The sequence below is a fragment of the Folsomia candida genome, unplaced genomic scaffold (assembly GCF_002217175.1).
Source record: "Folsomia candida strain VU population unplaced genomic scaffold, ASM221717v1 Fcan01_Sc012, whole genome shotgun sequence".
Classification (NCBI taxonomy): Eukaryota; Metazoa; Arthropoda; class Collembola; order Entomobryomorpha; family Isotomidae; genus Folsomia; species Folsomia candida.
In genome coordinates, this window is record NW_019091204.1 from 1,474,958 (window position 1) to 1,491,191 (window position 16,234).

Consider the following 16,234-nt stretch of genomic DNA (forward strand, 5'->3'; position numbering starts at 1 on the left):
TGCGTTTAATATTGCGAATTCTGCCATTCGCGATCGTTTAGAAATCTTCCAGACTTAGCAATAAACCTTGCTAACCTGGCAAACGGCGTTTCAAGTAATTCCTCGGAGGTCAGATACGCCCCTTCGAGTACTATCAGTCTGGTCATCGCTAAACAATCACATTCTGTAATAAAGTGATACCCTGTTTCCTTCCCCTGTCCACATAAGCACCCAGGGGACCAGACAAGGTTCAAATTATACACATGTGAGTTCAAAGTATTACCTGAACCAGTTGGCGCAATGAATTACGGCTTAATTTTGCAATGTTTCCCAAGTTTGCCTGGTACGGCTCCTTAAGAAAGAGTTTTGTCTGCTTACACAGAAATAGTTCCTAACTTAGCACTGGATTTCTATAAGAAGGGTACCGACCATCCTAACATTACTTAATTGCATCTGTCTTGGGTTAATATTTTTTCCTGACTTTTGCATATCCTGACACCAATTCCCAAACAAAAATAACTGTAGCTATGGATACAATGACGGAACATAACGCCAGCACGTACGACAAAGCTCCGAGAGCCTGCTCGTCGTAAAATTGTATCCCACTTTCATGGTAGGTCGTCACCATCTTAAAGTTAGAACTCAATTTCGCAACAAACCTTGAATACGTTTCAGCCCCCAATTGTTTGATAAATTGCATTTTATAGTTTGATTTTTCAAGGAAACTGAACCGAACCAGAATTCCTGTCTCGGCCAAACGTCGCAGAAAGGCCTGAATTTCTGGAGATATGAAATTTCGACGACCATAGGCAACCACGCAGAAACGAAATGCGGCATCCGGATTATTCTGGATGACTAACCTTTTACCGAAAATATGTAATGAATCTACATACAGTTCTAAGTATTGGACCATATCCATGATTGCAAATGTACCCTTGGTCGTAATCCATTTTGAAGTTTCATTTGACCCAATTATTAATGAGTTTGACATATTTTTAATCATCGACATGAGTCCGTTGCCACCATGAATGTATTCCATTTTAGAATTCAACTTGTTTATAAAATTGTTATAACTTTCACCGAAATTTTTCTTTTGAACTTCTGGAATTATGGATGTTTTTAGGAGCGAGGTGATCTCCGGACCTTTCAAAGTTATGGAGTGTGTAAGCATTGGGGTAGTCGTGATAATGGTCATATTAGATGCGACAAGTTCTCTAGCCGTCTTTGGAACCTGGGGAGGATACATAACGGTCAAGTCGGAATAGATACTTCCTTGATAGAGATTCTCCATGAGAATGTAGCAAACAAAGAACCAAACTGCTAAAAGTGGGCGGGATACTTGCTTGTTTTTAACCTTTCTAATAATCTCGTCAGCAATGGCTTGTCCTAAGAGTATCGAATGAACCATAATGAAATCCTGGACGGATCTCATCGCACTAAAATTATTGGGTAATCCCTTTCCTTGAAATTGCAGAATTAAACTTATCCCTACGCAAGATATCATAATTGACAACCAGATGTCAACCTCAAATGGGGTGAAAACCCCACAAATACTGTTCTCCGCGTGTGGAAATTGGGTTACGATTACGAAATCAATTACTTCCAGTTCAACGTCGTAAATTAATAATTGTTCTGACTCGATTTGAGCTAGTAATTCTTCATTGAAAACAAATCTAAAATCCATCTTTCCAATGATCACTTTCTTCCCGTCAATTTGGTCCATAGCCAACAAGGTTGTGGGGAACAATGTAAAATTGTAGCTCTCACTTAAAAGTTTCAACGTGCAATCGACGGTGTTATCTGTTACGTTGAACTGGCCAAGACTGAAGCCACAAATTTGGCCGGGCGTTTTGGATCTTAATAAGTTTAACATAACCCCACCTTGGAGATTTTTGGTGTTTGTTGTTTCCCACAAGGTAGCAAGGTCGGATAGTGACGGGATACTGATTACTGGTATCAAACTTTCAGAAGTGCAGACAATGCAAGGCAAGACAACTTCTTTAGGGTTTGAGAGGTTCACAAACACCAGGATTGCTTGTGACGTTTCCGCTGCATAATTTAAGTAGTATTCTTTAGGGATGGGAAACGTCACCAAGATGAAGGCATAATTTGGATTTGTTGCCCGAGTTGCGGTCGATAATTGATAATGCGGAGGAGGAGGGTGGTGCAGACGATCATGTTCAGAATCGCTAATCGATATTATCAAATTCATGAACGTGACCTTAATCCTACCAGATTTTCCTGGCGGACTATAGAGTTGTTCTTGACTATGATTGACATTATATTGCCCGCCATTAAGATATTTCAGTTGAATGGTTAGCGGTGTATAGAGATTTTTATTTCGTATTGCACCAAAGTGTTTATTAGCATTATCATCGCCAAGTAATTTTTGGTGAATAAAGTGAATTTCGCAGTTGTCAAAAAAGCTATAGGTATATAGAAAGGGAGTGTCCGGTGGGGAACTGAAGCCACATTGGTAACGGGAAGATTCAACCTAATGAAGGAGAAGGATGCAAGAATGTAGAAACGAGTAAACATTTTATTCAGATTTTTTTAAATCGATCCGTATTTTTTCATGTAAATCAACCTCAAAAGTCAAAAGTTCAATTGGGCACGGTGCATGGTCATCATAGCCGTGCGGAATTTGCCGTCCAATTCTTGAGGGTCGTTCGTGTGTTCGATACTTCGTGTCAGCTTGCTCATAAATATAATGCACTCTTAAAAAAAATATTGTCTTCTTGAAAAACATAAGCACTTTGAATTCTAAATTGAGTAAAATACATGCACTAACAATGGAACCTTTTTCAACCTCCACAGGGATTGTGTGGCGAGTTATGACACAAAATCAAGGCAAACATTGGGAGACACGTGACGCTTATCTTTCCGTTGAAGGGTCACTTCAAAGAAATTTGTTGGGCGTCAGAGTTCACACGCCCTCCTTGGTTCTCATCCCATGGAGGAAAATCGGCAGAAAATTTACTCAAAAATTGAACCTTATCGCCAATATTATTCTTCAAAGTCACTATTCAATGAAGAGGTAAGTGTCATGTTATTCCTTATTTTCGGCTTGATTTTTTGATATAACTCGCTAGACAATCCTGGTGTAGCTTGAAGAAATTGCAAGTCCAAAGTAAGGTTAACCTGATTAGGAGCAAAGTTTACTTAATACCGAATTCAAGATGCACTCACTTTCTCAAAGGGTTTAGCTTTACTTTTATCCCAAAATTAATTTTTAAGCGTGTACTTATCTTTATGTAAAGAATTCGATATTAAGTAAACTAAACCACATAAATTCAGAGTGAATATAAGCATATATGCTTATATTTATTTATGGTTTAAATTGTGCCGTCAAACACTTCTTCGTGACAGCACATACGTATGTATTCAATACTAACTTATTAATACAACACGTTGCGTGTAGTATGTTGAAAGTCAAGTATTGACAGGAATACATATTCCGAAAGAATACTTAGGATATTCATGTATGTAAATACATATGTTTTACATTTTAGGATGATTAATTTCCAGAGCTTGTAAAAATAGAAAAACTGGAAATATTCTGGAAGTTTCTCGTCCTACAAGGTGTACATATGTGTTTTTACTTTGATTATGGCCTATATGACATTATTTAGTATCAACTTTTTGGTCCACATAGCTGTGTACGTAACTTGGTCAACATTATTTCTGCGACGTGAGACGTTTACTTTCTACGTATTATCATGCTAAATGTGGAATTTTAAATTGTAACGTATGCATTAAGTTCCAAGGACCTGTTACGGACGGTGTATGTAGATAATTGCGGCAAAATCCCACCCTAATTTTTTTTTCATTGCTTTATTTCAAATGATATATGTATGAACAAATTTAAACAATCTTTACACACAACTGAAAATTAGGGGAAATTCTCAGATTTTAGCTTGTATCGCGAAAACTGTTTCCTCCCCTTAATATTATTACGGATATGTCATGTACACAAATTTTAAACTATCATGCATTACAATTGTTGGAAGCCAACAATGATTTCATTGTACATATGTATTCTAATAAGTAGGGTTGCCGCGGGTAACGGGTCGGGTACCCGTTACCCGCATACCCGCACGATTCTTGCGGGTACCCGTTACCCGCATACCCGCACGATTCTTGCGGGTACCCGTCTTCTGCGGGTAGCGAGAACTACCCGCACGGGTAACGGGTAGTTCTGTTTTTATTTAATTCTCGACATATATCAGTTCACAAAGAAAGCTAGCAGCAAGTTAGTCCATTTACCAACAAAAGCGTCAATTTATTATTTATCTATTTCAAACTTTGCTATTTTCCAGCAACTAGGGTTTATAGCGTGCGTGTCTTTTCGGAAGCCACGGAAGCCTATGGCAGCCTGATATGCTTTTCACGTCCCTAAAATGAAATTATTGTTTCTCAAGTAAAATTTGCCTGCTCTAAAATCTGAGTAACAATTTGACTTGTATTTATTTATGTATTTATTTGTATTTATTTTGTATTTATTTATTTGTGTAAGACTGACGAGATTTTAATTTGTTCGTTGAAGATGAAAAACCTGAATCCGATTGAAGGCTAAAATTTTATTTGTAGATATTTTTAAAATGAAAACTTAAATTTAAATCAAAATTTCAAAAAAAATCAAACTAAAAGTTGAACCTTTCTTCAAGCTACACCAAGATTATCGAGAGAGTATATTAAAAAGTCAAGCCAAAAATTAGGAATCACATGATACTTTCCGTTGAATGTCCACTTTAAAGAAAAATATTGGAGGCAAAGTTCGATTTTTAAGTAAATGTTCAGCATCTTATTCCTCCACTGGACGAAAATCATGGTGGACTTTGAACTCTGATCCAAATAGTTTCCTACGGGCTATTCAAGGGAAAGATTAGTGATAATTCCTAATTTTTAACTTGATTTTTTGATATCATTCGTTAAGAAATCCCGATGTAGTTTGAAAAACGTTCCATTGCAAGTCAAAAAGTTTGGTTTCAGAACAACTGCGGATATTCCCATAGCAATTTACGGCATTCGTTACTTGCGTAGCATTATCTGAAATTACATATCAACCCAAATGAGCCAATTAATTAAATGGAATTTATTCTTAAGCCTGGTTAGGTTTTAAGTCAATTTTCATTACGGGTAGCGGGTAACGGGTACCCGCACGGGTACCCGTGCGGGTACGGGTAGTTGTGCTGCGGGTAGCGGGTCGGGTAACGGGTAGCATTTTCGCTACCCGCGGCAACCCTACTAATAAGTTATGTACACAGTGCACATATTCTCACTTTGCTTGAATCAAAACTTCTCAAAACTTTTATACGATCAGGGATATGTACATATTTGTGCATGCAAGCCTTCTGGTTCTTGCTATTTGAAAATAAACACAATTGACGAATTATCGCTCACAAAACTTTATCGTCATAAACGTTTCGTGGTGATGAGTTACATACATAATAGTGTCCAAATATACAAACAACAAAATATTGGAGGAGCGTCCAAATACTATGTCGTCATAAAAGTGGGAGGATAATTTTTGGTAGTCTATCCTATTAAGCTTAACATGAGCAGGATAGGAAAGAAGTGGGTTGGTGAGGATGAATTAGGGTTGGGCTAAGGATGGAATTATAAATTTCGAAAATTATTCCTGCTTCATGATAAGCTACGTAGATATATGGAACTGTAGATACACTCTTAAAAATCCGGTGTATATACATATGTGACTTCCAAATGCTGATAATTGTCTTTACCACATACTGAAAATCTTGCTCACAAATTGTCACTGTCTGGTGCTAATTAAATTACCATTTGGTGACAAATATTAATACCGTGTGCTCTATGAAAATGGTGTGATCATTTAAATAAGAGACTGCTTGCCAGAAGCTTTGCATGTAAAAACGCCTCTTATTTAAATGAGCACACCATAGTCATATTTGGTGACGATTAACACCAGATTTTTAACAGTGTTAATATGCATTTATTTACTCTTCAGGATACAGAACGTTGACTTTGGTTAAAAAATTGCAAGTCAACAAACACTACTGGGAAATTGTTATTGACATTCTACATCTCATCCTGGTCTCATCCATCTTGGTTGGCTATGAAATCCCAGGATGAGATGGGGTTAAGTAATTAAATATGCACATTTCAACCGACATCGACTTAGACGAAGTTAAGAGGAATTTTTGCTCGAGTATTTACATTGCTGTGTAAACGGTTCGATCAACAGCACACTAATAATTGTATTCGGATTGGAATGTATGTACTAAAATCAGCCAATACATACGTGGCTTGGCTTACAATGACAGGTTTATCTATATATAATGGGTGTATACCCTTAAAAATAATATGACTTTTGAAGAGTACTTAAATCTATTCTGAATTCTATATGCATCAACAATGAAACCAGTTTTTAAGCTACAACGGGATTTTATAGCGAGTCATGTTAAAAAATCTGGCTGAAAATTAGGAACCACATGACACTTGTCCTTCCGTTGAGTGGCCCCTTTACAGAAAAATGTTCAACATCCAAGTTCAAACGTCTGCAAATGTTCACTCGCTTTTCCATAATTCAGGGTGGCGTTTAAACTTTTACTCCGAAAATTTTCTTCAAAGGGGCAATTCAACGGAAAGATAAGTTCGTGTTATTGTTAATTTTTGGTCTGATTTTTTAATATTAACTTTTCTAAAGGGTTACTTTATTTTTTAGGTTGCATATTTGCCTGGCTAATTTGTACCGAGTACATACGACCCCGTCGCAAAAAATGAGACAGCAAATCCAAAAAACCGTTGCTGCCGATCTTTCTGCGTAGTATGTAGTCTCTGATTAAGATGCAGCTCATTTGCATTTGTCATTTGCTTTATTACATATTTAGTGTCATTTGACTTCTGACGGACGGACAAGGAGTGCGGATCCTGCTAAGAACGTTCTTATCTTGTGTCGAAATGGGAAAGTGTTGCGAGGGCGGTTATCGTGCTAAGGCGAAAATTCTCGCAATTATTCAAATGGTTAGGAAAGAATATTAATTATTTATTAAGCGATTGGTAACTAAAAATTAAAGATGTGGGATTGCTTAATATTTTAGTATCAAGTTTTCTATGTAAAAAAAATTGTACCTCAATTTTTTAATAACAACGAAACGTATGTTTTTTATCCGAATTTTGGACTTTTTTCCTTTGGTTACAAAACGTTCATTTAATAATTTCTGAAAAATGGAGCACTATGAGGTCTTAGAAATTCAGAATTAAAATAATATCAAGCGGTGTTCATTAATATATGACTTTACCAAAGATATTATATTAATAATGTAAGATATATTAATATTTAATACCGTATTGTACATATCTGCGTAATTGTTCGGCACTAAAGTTTTACCATATCGAAAATTTTGAGGGACCCGTACAACTTTCAAACCAAATTTAATATGAGAGATCCATCCCTGCGCGAGTATACCAAATTTCGAACAGAATATGTATGTAGTACCTCCGCGGGTGACAGTCGATCTCCAAATTATTTCGCGTTTTAAAGGGGTTGGTTTAATTCGTCCCGATTGTTCCTCAATGTTTGAAAACTTGCATCGGGACGAATTAAATCAACGCCTTTTAGTTTGTTGCAAGAAAAGGAAATCCGATACATTACTGTGGGGAATAACAAGAGAAGTAAGGATTTAGTGGCAAACGTTGAGCGAGTAAGACAAGTATCTTTCTACGCTGCGGTTCAGTTTTTTCGGCCTTTTGGCTCAGTGGTCTGTTGCGTTGGCTGGAAACGAGACGTCGCGGGTTCGAATCCTACAAGGAGCATATGAATATTTTTGCAAATTATTTACTTTTTTAAATTTTAATTAATGGATTTGCTTATCTAATTAATAGAACTGCTGCATTTACCAATTTTCATCGTGTAATGTTAAATTTTGAAACTAGAAATAATTTTAATTCCGGTTTATTTAATAGTTGGACGATGCTAATTGATAAATGCAGCAATTCTATTAATTAGATAAGCAAATGCATTAATTAAAATTTAAAAAAGTAAATAATTTGCAAAAATATACATATGCTCCTTGTAGGATTCGAACCCACGACGTCTCGTTTCCAGCCAACGCAACAGTCCACTGAGCTGAAAGGACGAAAAATCTGAACCCCAGATGAGTACTTGTAGCGTAGATGAGTACTTGTTTTACTCGCTCAACGTTTGCCAGTAAATCCTTACTTCTCTTGTTATTCCCCACAGTAATTTTGCAAATTAATTAATTGTGATAGTTTGGCTCTGCAGATGTGCTATACCGTCGCATTCCTATTCATTGCGTGGTGGTTGCTGTCGGACATTATTTCTTGGGGGGAATATGACACATTGGATAAGCGTGAGTAGATATGTATTTAAAGCCCCATATTTAGAGTTTTTAGTCCCACTCAACCCTTGTTCAATGTTTTTAAATGCAATTTCTAACATTTAATCAATTCCATGAGTTTTGAGATGAATGTAACTTTGGATTTGTATTTTTTTAAATCAAATTTTTTACAATCAAGTCTTTTTGAAAAAAATTAGCTAACTCATTATTGAGGAACTTTGTGGGTTAATAAATGACAAATGAACTGTTTTTTTAATCGACTTGTTTGTAGTACCAAAAATTATCAAAAGTTGCATTTATCTCAAAATTCAATTTTAGAAATTGCATTTCCAGCCATTGGACAGGGGTGGAGATTAACGCGTCATCCGTAGTAGCCTTAAGTGGTGTTTATGCTTCACGTCATCGTCACGTCCTCCTTCAAATCCGATTTTTTGATTGGCTGAATTAAATTATCACTATGACGATTAAAAATTTTAACCAATCAAAAAATCGGATTTGGAGGAGGACGTGACGATGACGTGAAGCATAAACGCACCTTTAGGTAAGATTTATTGATATATGTGGACTGTTTTTTTTACACAATTTCCCAGTTACGTGGCCCATTGTAATAATGGTGTTCGTGCTGTTCGGGGAGTTTTTGGCGGTATGGCTCTACCTCGGTGTCAAACAGGTATCAGGATTATTAAAAGGAGGAATAATTTTGTTATACAAAATTGTTGCTTTAATTCGTCCTGATGATGGCTTTTTCGGTTCGAACCATATTTAAGCATGACTTTGAAACAAGTTGGTATTTTCCTTTGAAATTTTGCCATGCGTATCTAGAATGAAGATAAGTCCTAATCACGAGCGTCATAATAATCACCACAAAATGTCATGTGCGAACCGATTTTTACGGTTACAAGTTTTTCAACATTCAAGAAAATTCGGGACGAATTAAATCCACACCCTTTACATATCTACAATCCAAATGTCAGCCATGTTTTTCACGGATCTTATGTGAAACCAACACTAAAAAACCAATTTATGATAAATTCTTGAAATTTTAATTGAACTTTTAGATCGCTAGATTACAAATTCAATTATTATGCAATTTCTAGAAGACACGGTTTTCCTATTGGCAGAGATTAGAATTAATTAGAATTATGTATGTATGTAAATAGTTAAAAATTTACACAGGGAAACAAGACGAAATGCAAGATATGGTTTTGGATTCATACCATTTACCTGGTCGGGACGGTCATCACAGTGCCAGTTTTAGTAGGGACAACCGGCAAAGCGGACAACCTTGGTGGGGACATTGGCGGGATATTCGCACAGGTCTACTTCCTCCTCGTCGTGTACAAAGCTATGGAGGAGATTGACGAAGATAATGCTTTACCACGCCTCGAGGTGACAGGCATGAGGGACCGTCCATAAATTATGTATGTCATGCGAAAGGGGGTGCTAGGCTCCAATGAATGAAATCGTGCCTATGTGGGACATGTTGAAGCGGGTGGAAGGGTATAGAAATTCGCGATTTTTACATGACATAATTTATGAGTTTCCCCTGATCAATTAAATTCGAATGGGCTTAACTTTTACGCAAAATGTGTACGTAGGTTCGGTGTTAAAAAAACTCATAATAAAAAGTGCTACCATAATAAATTTATCTTTCCTTACCCATTTATATAATTGATTAATTGTTGATATATTCAAGTATCTATGTACATAACTAGTTCACAGTAACAAACTAAATATGTTCTTCCAGAAATGGCACATATCTATAATAAATAAACCGTAGTAACGTTAGAAGTAGCTCGTCCTGTAATACTTCGGTGACAACATAAGTTGGTACACAAACTTAGACACCAATGGTGCAAAATAAATGGACAAAAATGCATGATTTTGATGGAATTTTACACCGGTGGTAGAAAATAAGCAGACAAAATATATCCATAATTTTCATGGGGTTTTGCACCAATGGTGGAGAATAAGCGGGGAAAATACACCCAGAAATTTGACATGATTTCGACTTTTTTAGACCCCATTCGTGGGGATGTATTTCTGTGGGTTATTCTGCACTTTTGGTGCGTATTGAATCAATTCTCCCAATTGTTTGGCACCATTTTGTGTTATCGCATGTTCGATACAAATAGTGCTATTAATTTCCTAAAAATTGGACATGGGCCTATTTAATTAGCATCAATTGATGCAAAAAACTCATTAACAGACAGACGGACAGACGGACAGACGGACAGGAGGAATTCAATAGCTCTCATGCTACGCAGGACGAGCTAATAATTATATACATAACAAAATGCATGTCGAATTAACCCTTCAAATTTACATTTTGTACATATGTATGTATGCCGGTAACAATAAAAGTTAATTAGAGTCCGAATAATAGAGTTTCTGTGAAAAATTGAGTAGCTATATATGTATGTATGTGTGATTTTTCAGTCACAAGGTTATGAGTCATACTACTTTACATATATGGAAATTACTCCAATTCACAGAACAAATTCCGGGGTTGCGTACTTTTGCAGATGGCATAATTCGTGATTCGTGAAAATTAACTTAATAATTCTCATTTTCAGATTAATTTTTATGTTCCTGGCGTGATAAAGCATGCAATCACTTGGATACTCGGAATTCAGTTTTAATTTTGCTACATATGTACATATGTAACTTTAGAATTATTTGAATTACAGAGGTGCAAATGCGTATTTGCCGAGGGGCTGTGCATCAATAACGTGCTCCGCGAATTTTGACGCATTCTCTTCTGGTGTTACATGCAATAATTAACATTGGGAAGATGTAGCGCCTTGATTTCTTCCTCTCTCAAATCATTCACATCCTTTTTGCATAGTCCCCTTGCACACTCATTAATTTCAAGCGATCTGATATAAAAGAGGTGCCAGACACTTTTAAAACTCAAATTGGCACCGTTTAGAACTGCACACAGATCGGGAATAAAACACTTGTTGACCTACATATTTACGAATTGGGAAGGTTAGTTTCGCATTTTGATATATCTATCTAATTTTTCGTCCATATTTTTTGCCACTTTTTGATAACGTTGCAAAATCTACTTTCAGTTTCTGCTAATCGGAGTGAAATGGATTATCGGACCGTGTTGACGGTAATCTTTGTTTTGGGGGCTGCCATACTAACGATGTACGTCGGAGCTGGAAATGTGGCAAATTATTCACTGGGTGAGGATTCGAAAGTTAATCCTACCAGCCAAGTGACCGTGTGCAAATGGACGGTGTGCAGAAACCCTTGGCCGCAGTGTCCGGAGGGGTATTATGAGAAGGATATAAGTCGATGCGGATTTCCTAATAGGAAGCAACGACAATGTTGCATAACCACGACACAGTATATCTGAGCTGCTTAATCGTTTATGCCAATCATGTCCATCAATTCTAAATCCTCGCAAAGAAATGAGTTATGTAAATTCATATGAATAAAATCTATCAATCTACGCAGTGTGACTTTAAATAGACTTTTATAAATCTGGTGAAATCACGTATGTACATATTTATGTAAGTATTTATTTGCAAATTGGCACCTCTTGTTATTAATGATTGTCATCTATGAAATTTGTGAGTGTTCCAAGTAACACAATTACTTCGAAATATGTTTTAGATTGGTTGGGGAAGGGACAATTGTAAAACAAACCCCTTAAAAAATTTATTACGAAGGGAGGAATTTTATGAAGTGGTAGCTGCCTGAGGAGGCATTTCGAAATTTTTAATTTTGGCCGTAATTTCACTTTAAATGATGTCAGAGGACAGAAATAGTTAATAAAACTACCTAATATTGTCACTTGATGAAATTACATCGTCTAGTGAATCGAAACAGAAATTTTAAATTTGTACTTTGACCACACCCCTGGCGTTGGGTGTGCGCATATATATACTATCTCAATGTTACACACAATTTAGTATAGGATTAGAGTTTCAAATAACACCCCAGGTTAACGTGATACAATAAACAGTGACCTTTGACCACACCCCCAAGAGGGAGTAGTTTTAAATGAAATTTGCACAGTTAGGAAGTGTTTCTCCTCATGTCTTGAAGACATAAGTCCAAGGTTTAGTTTAAGGGCTTTGGACTTACTTTTACTTCATCCGTTCATTTGTGAGAAAAATTTTCTTAGGGCTCGGCATGAATTTCGACGAATCCACTTTTTTGCGCCTTCGTGAATTTTAGTGACCTTTCTGACCGTCTCCTTCCGCTACCTTTTCGGCAGTCGTCACTGCCAGTGTCAGTGGATCATTTTGTGGTACGGTCGACCATCATGCGTTCAGTTCCGATTTTTATTGAGCAATTGAAAAATGCCCGATTTTTTTGTTTACCAAAATGTTCCTCAAAAATTGTAACACGTCGGTTTGGCCGATCTGTCACTTTGGCACCTTGGGTCACAAAAAAATGCGGAACATGGTTTCTGATCGACAATTGCATGGGGATTTCAATAAAAAATAGTACAATTGTCTAACTTAACTCCTACTAATTTTCTTGGGGAGCGGAAATCATTGGTCATTTCAATTGGCCCTACTAGGTAATCTCCAACGGGTCGAAGCTCCATTGACTGGTGTCTCCCGTGATTAACATTTTTGCAAAGTATGATACATGAAATCCGCAGTTATATCCATCTTTTTGTTGAGGGCAGGTTGCTACTACGAACTCCTTTATATCGAAGAGAATTGATAGTTCTTGTTGAATTTCAATATGACGGACAATACCATTACATAGACTGTCGTAGAGCGTCATACGCTTTTCTGGAATGGCAATATGATATAGGTAGATGTGACCGTCCTGGACAATAGGAGCTAAGACGTCTGTGGCTAATGCAAATCTCGAATCGAAATCGTTGTTTCTTTCAATTCTACAAGATTTCCACTCATCGGATGTGATACAGTCGAACTTTCGCTCATCTTCAGGATCTGTACCATGTTTAAAAACATGTAATTTAGAAATGATATATACATGTACATAACATGCAATGAGGAAAATTTGCGTAATTAGTATACAAATCTAAACCTCTAACAAACTTTGATCAATTTCGATATTAAAATCAGGTTAAAAATTAAATTTGTATTTTTTTGTACTGCCTAAAATTATAAAAGTTTTTGAAGTCAAACATCTCTCAAAGTGAAGGACTAAATAACCTAGTGGTGAAAGTTTACAGTGGTATTTTTTGTCAAAGGAATGAATAAAAACCCGATTGGCGTTTTTTCGTAAATAAATATTTATGTACATATTTATACATTTAAGTGATTTTTAATAATAAATACCCTGCCTTTGACAATCAATCACACTTTGGATGTTTTGAATTATATGTACGTATTGATTCCACGTAGCACACTGCTAGTTAACTTCAAAATTTAAAATTAGCCTAAAAGTAGTACGTGTGTAATGCAAGCTTACTTATTATTTGGTCTACACGAATTACATCAAGAATATATTGGTCAAGAAGAGTGGACTCCATCCATTCTGTAGGAGTAAGAATCGCAATGAATTGATCGTCTGTAATCGCTTCATCACTTCGAATCTGGGATATTAAACTTGTTGATGATTCTCCCATGGTCTGCGAAATTATTACAATATAATTGCTAAATTTGTATGATAAGTATGAAAACTTATTTAAGCGACAAAAAGATACAAATGAGTGAAGTGATGTCATATTTTGTTACTTACTATTTCGAGCACCCTCCTCCCAAATTTTGGACAAATAAATAAGTTTTATTGCCCCGAATTAGAAATCTCTGAAGAATTGGTATAAATTGAGTCGAAACTTTAATGAAGAAAGTCGCGAAGGACGAATTGTGACTGAGCATTTACATATCTGTAAATACACATCTACATATACACATTTCTGCACAATTTATCTGGTGCAACGGACAACGAAAACAAACAGAATCAGTGCAATCTACTTATCACCATCTCATTTTGTTTGACTGATATATTTACTTGCCACAAAATTTGTACATGATAAACTCAACTAATCTATATTTACATGTATACATATTTTCGCTTGGATTTTGTAATATTTGAGGTAAGGTTTTTATATGTACAAATTGTTACACTGTTAGAAATCTGGTAGTCTGTTGGGTGCTGGTTTCTCGGTATAAAAGTTGCTACCCCTTAGCGTTAAAATTATACCGGTATGTAAAAGTTTACCACCGATATGGTAAAACTTTAATGCCGAGCTATTACTGCATGGTATCACGTACCAATACCACTTTGGTAGAGTCATATGTGAATACTTGATCTCTAAGAGTCAATGCATATGGATTAGGCAAACTATACCCAGGTTTGAATTCTTCGGAAGCATAAACTTCAAAAAATGTCATGTAAATCCTCCGCTCGAGATCTACAATGCGGCCTTGTGTTGGATTTTGTCACCGCGTGGTGACACGACTGTGATAAATATTTATTTCATGGCTTAATTCATGCATATCAACAAATGTGGTCTTAGTGACAATTTTATTTATCAGCTATGTCAAAGTTATCATTATTAATCGAATATACTTGTTAATAATCCCGTGAAGCATGAACGAATAACTTAAACGAATATTTAATTCAAATTCAGATTAATTTTTACTTTCCTTGCGTGTGCTAGAGCATTCTCCATATCACTTGAATACTCAGAATCTAGTTCTTTTTTGCATAGTCACGTACCAGGTTTTGTAACCGAGGACTTATTTGAATTACAGATTTGCAAATGCGGAGTTGCCAAGGGGCCGTACATAAATTACGAGCTCCATTTTCGCAGAATTTTGACCACCCCCCGACTGGTATGATGTATACACATGCCTCATGTTATAATTAACATGGGAAGGATAGAATAGCTTGATGGCAACCACCATAACATGTACCGCATTCCTTTTGTAAAGTCTCCTAGCATATTCATTAATTTCAAGCGATCTGATATCAAAGAGAAGCCAGACGCTCGTTAAGACTTAAATTGATACTAACTGCTAGAAGACCAGGAAAATACACACCTATTGGCTAACATACATATCTACGAGTACGAAAGGAAAGGTGAGTTTCGCATTTAAAAGTAATTTTTCGGTTTAAAATTTTGATTTAAAATTTTGCTAGCTAATAGTTATTTAAAAACTTATTAGTTGCAACCACCCTGTAAAATCCAAACTATTTTCAGCTTCTGCTAGTCGAAGTGGGATGGATTACAGGACCCTGTTGACGGTGACCCTTATCCTTGCGGCAGGAATACACATCATAACTGCATATATTGCAAGTAACTCCTTGGATCAGGATTCGCCAGGTGATGGCGGTGGTTCTTCCGGTGGACAAATAATACTACATCCATGCCATTGGACCGGGTGTGGCAACCCTTGGCCGAAATGTCAGGATGGGTATTATGAGAATGACATAAGCCGGTGCGGATTTCCCAACAGGAAGAGACGACAATGCTGCCGAACTTGGAGCCCGATTCCCGCAACTTAATTATCCTAAACGAAATTTAAATAAGCCAGTTAAGCTTAGTTATTGTCGCTATATGTATTAATAAAATAAAACTTTAATTTGTGCCCCGCAGTTTTTTTACGTATTGTAAATATGCATACTTACACTTACAGTTAGCATGATGCCAAATTAAGGTCTCTCAGCTCTATTTTATTACTATTCTCTACTATTTACTTACATATGTTTAACTAGGCAGACTTGTTTCAAAATTAGGCGAATTTTGACGAATATTCAGGTGAGATACGTTTCTCGTTAACCCATATGTAAGGGGTTAGATTAAAAAATTGTTAGTACGTGTCGGGAGTGCATGCATGCATTGTGTGCATAGCAAGTAGAATCATACCTACATATATACATATGAACAAATGAAGATTTACCTCCTGATCTACGCAGTTATGTATGTATCATTGACTATCGTTATCTTATCTCTATGCGCACTGGTT

At 36.3% G+C, this 16,234-nt stretch overlaps 2 protein-coding genes and 1 long non-coding RNA gene across 6 annotated transcripts; 2 read left to right on the forward strand and 1 right to left on the reverse strand.

Annotated features, from left to right (window-relative positions):
- Positions 1–6,691: 6,691 nt before the first annotated feature.
- Positions 6,692–11,781, forward strand: LOC110855345. 4 transcript variants are annotated; one of them, XM_035856050.1, is made up of 5 exons: positions 6,692–6,784; positions 6,849–6,981; positions 8,243–8,330; positions 8,909–8,988; positions 9,495–10,197. In XM_035856050.1, exons 2-5 carry the CDS (start codon positions 6,919–6,921, stop codon positions 9,732–9,734), a joined length of 471 nt encoding a protein of 156 aa, XP_035711943.1. In that variant the 5' UTR covers positions 6,692–6,784; positions 6,849–6,918; the 3' UTR covers positions 9,735–10,197. The 4 variants fall into 4 exon arrangements, 2 of the variants coding, with proteins under 2 accessions (XP_035711943.1, XP_021959468.1); XR_004835935.1 differs by lacking the exons at positions 6,692–6,784; positions 6,849–6,981 and adding exons at positions 7,144–7,632; positions 11,396–11,781 and having other exon boundaries at positions 8,230–8,330; positions 9,495–11,309; XR_004835934.1 differs by lacking the exons at positions 6,692–6,784; positions 6,849–6,981 and adding exons at positions 7,144–7,632; positions 11,396–11,781 and having other exon boundaries at positions 9,495–11,309.
- Positions 11,782–11,831: 50 nt separating this feature from the next.
- LOC118437192 lies at positions 11,832–14,112 on the reverse strand. Its single transcript, XM_035856049.1, has 3 exons — positions 14,001–14,112; positions 13,731–13,890; positions 11,832–13,246 (listed from the first exon to the last, which is right to left on the reverse strand). The coding sequence occupies exons 2-3, from the start codon at positions 13,885–13,887 to the stop codon at positions 12,858–12,860; spliced, it is 546 nt and encodes a 181-aa protein (XP_035711942.1). The 5' UTR covers positions 13,888–13,890; positions 14,001–14,112; the 3' UTR covers positions 11,832–12,857.
- A 743-nt stretch (positions 14,113–14,855) lies between these two features.
- Positions 14,856–15,863, forward strand: LOC118437165. Its single transcript, XR_004835916.1, has 2 exons — positions 14,856–15,347; positions 15,469–15,863. It is a non-coding gene; the product is annotated as an uncharacterized LOC118437165 (long non-coding RNA).
- The last annotated feature ends 371 nt before the right edge of the window (positions 15,864–16,234 follow it).

What these genes read in the sequence shown, in the direction of transcription:
- LOC110855345 (XM_035856050.1), top strand. Translation starts at nt 6,919, where the DNA reads ATGGGAAAGTGTTGCGAGGGCGGTTATCGTGCTAAGGCGAAAATTCTC. An exon ending in TTCTCGCAATTATTCAAATG is followed by an intron (nt 6,982 to 8,242) that starts GTTAGGAAAGAA and finishes TTGGCTCTGCAG; the next exon opens with ATGTGCTATACCGTCGCATT. An exon ending in TCTACCTCGGTGTCAAACAG is followed by an intron (nt 8,989 to 9,494) that starts GTATCAGGATTA and finishes AAATTTACACAG; the next exon opens with GGAAACAAGACGAAATGCAA.
- LOC118437192 (XM_035856049.1), bottom strand. Translation starts at nt 13,887, where the DNA reads ATGGGAGAATCATCAACAAGTTTAATATCCCAGATTCGAAGTGATGAA. An exon ending in TCGTGTAGACCAAATAATAA is followed by an intron (nt 13,247 to 13,730) that starts GTAAGCTTGCAT and finishes AACATGGTACAG; the next exon opens with ATCCTGAAGATGAGCGAAAG.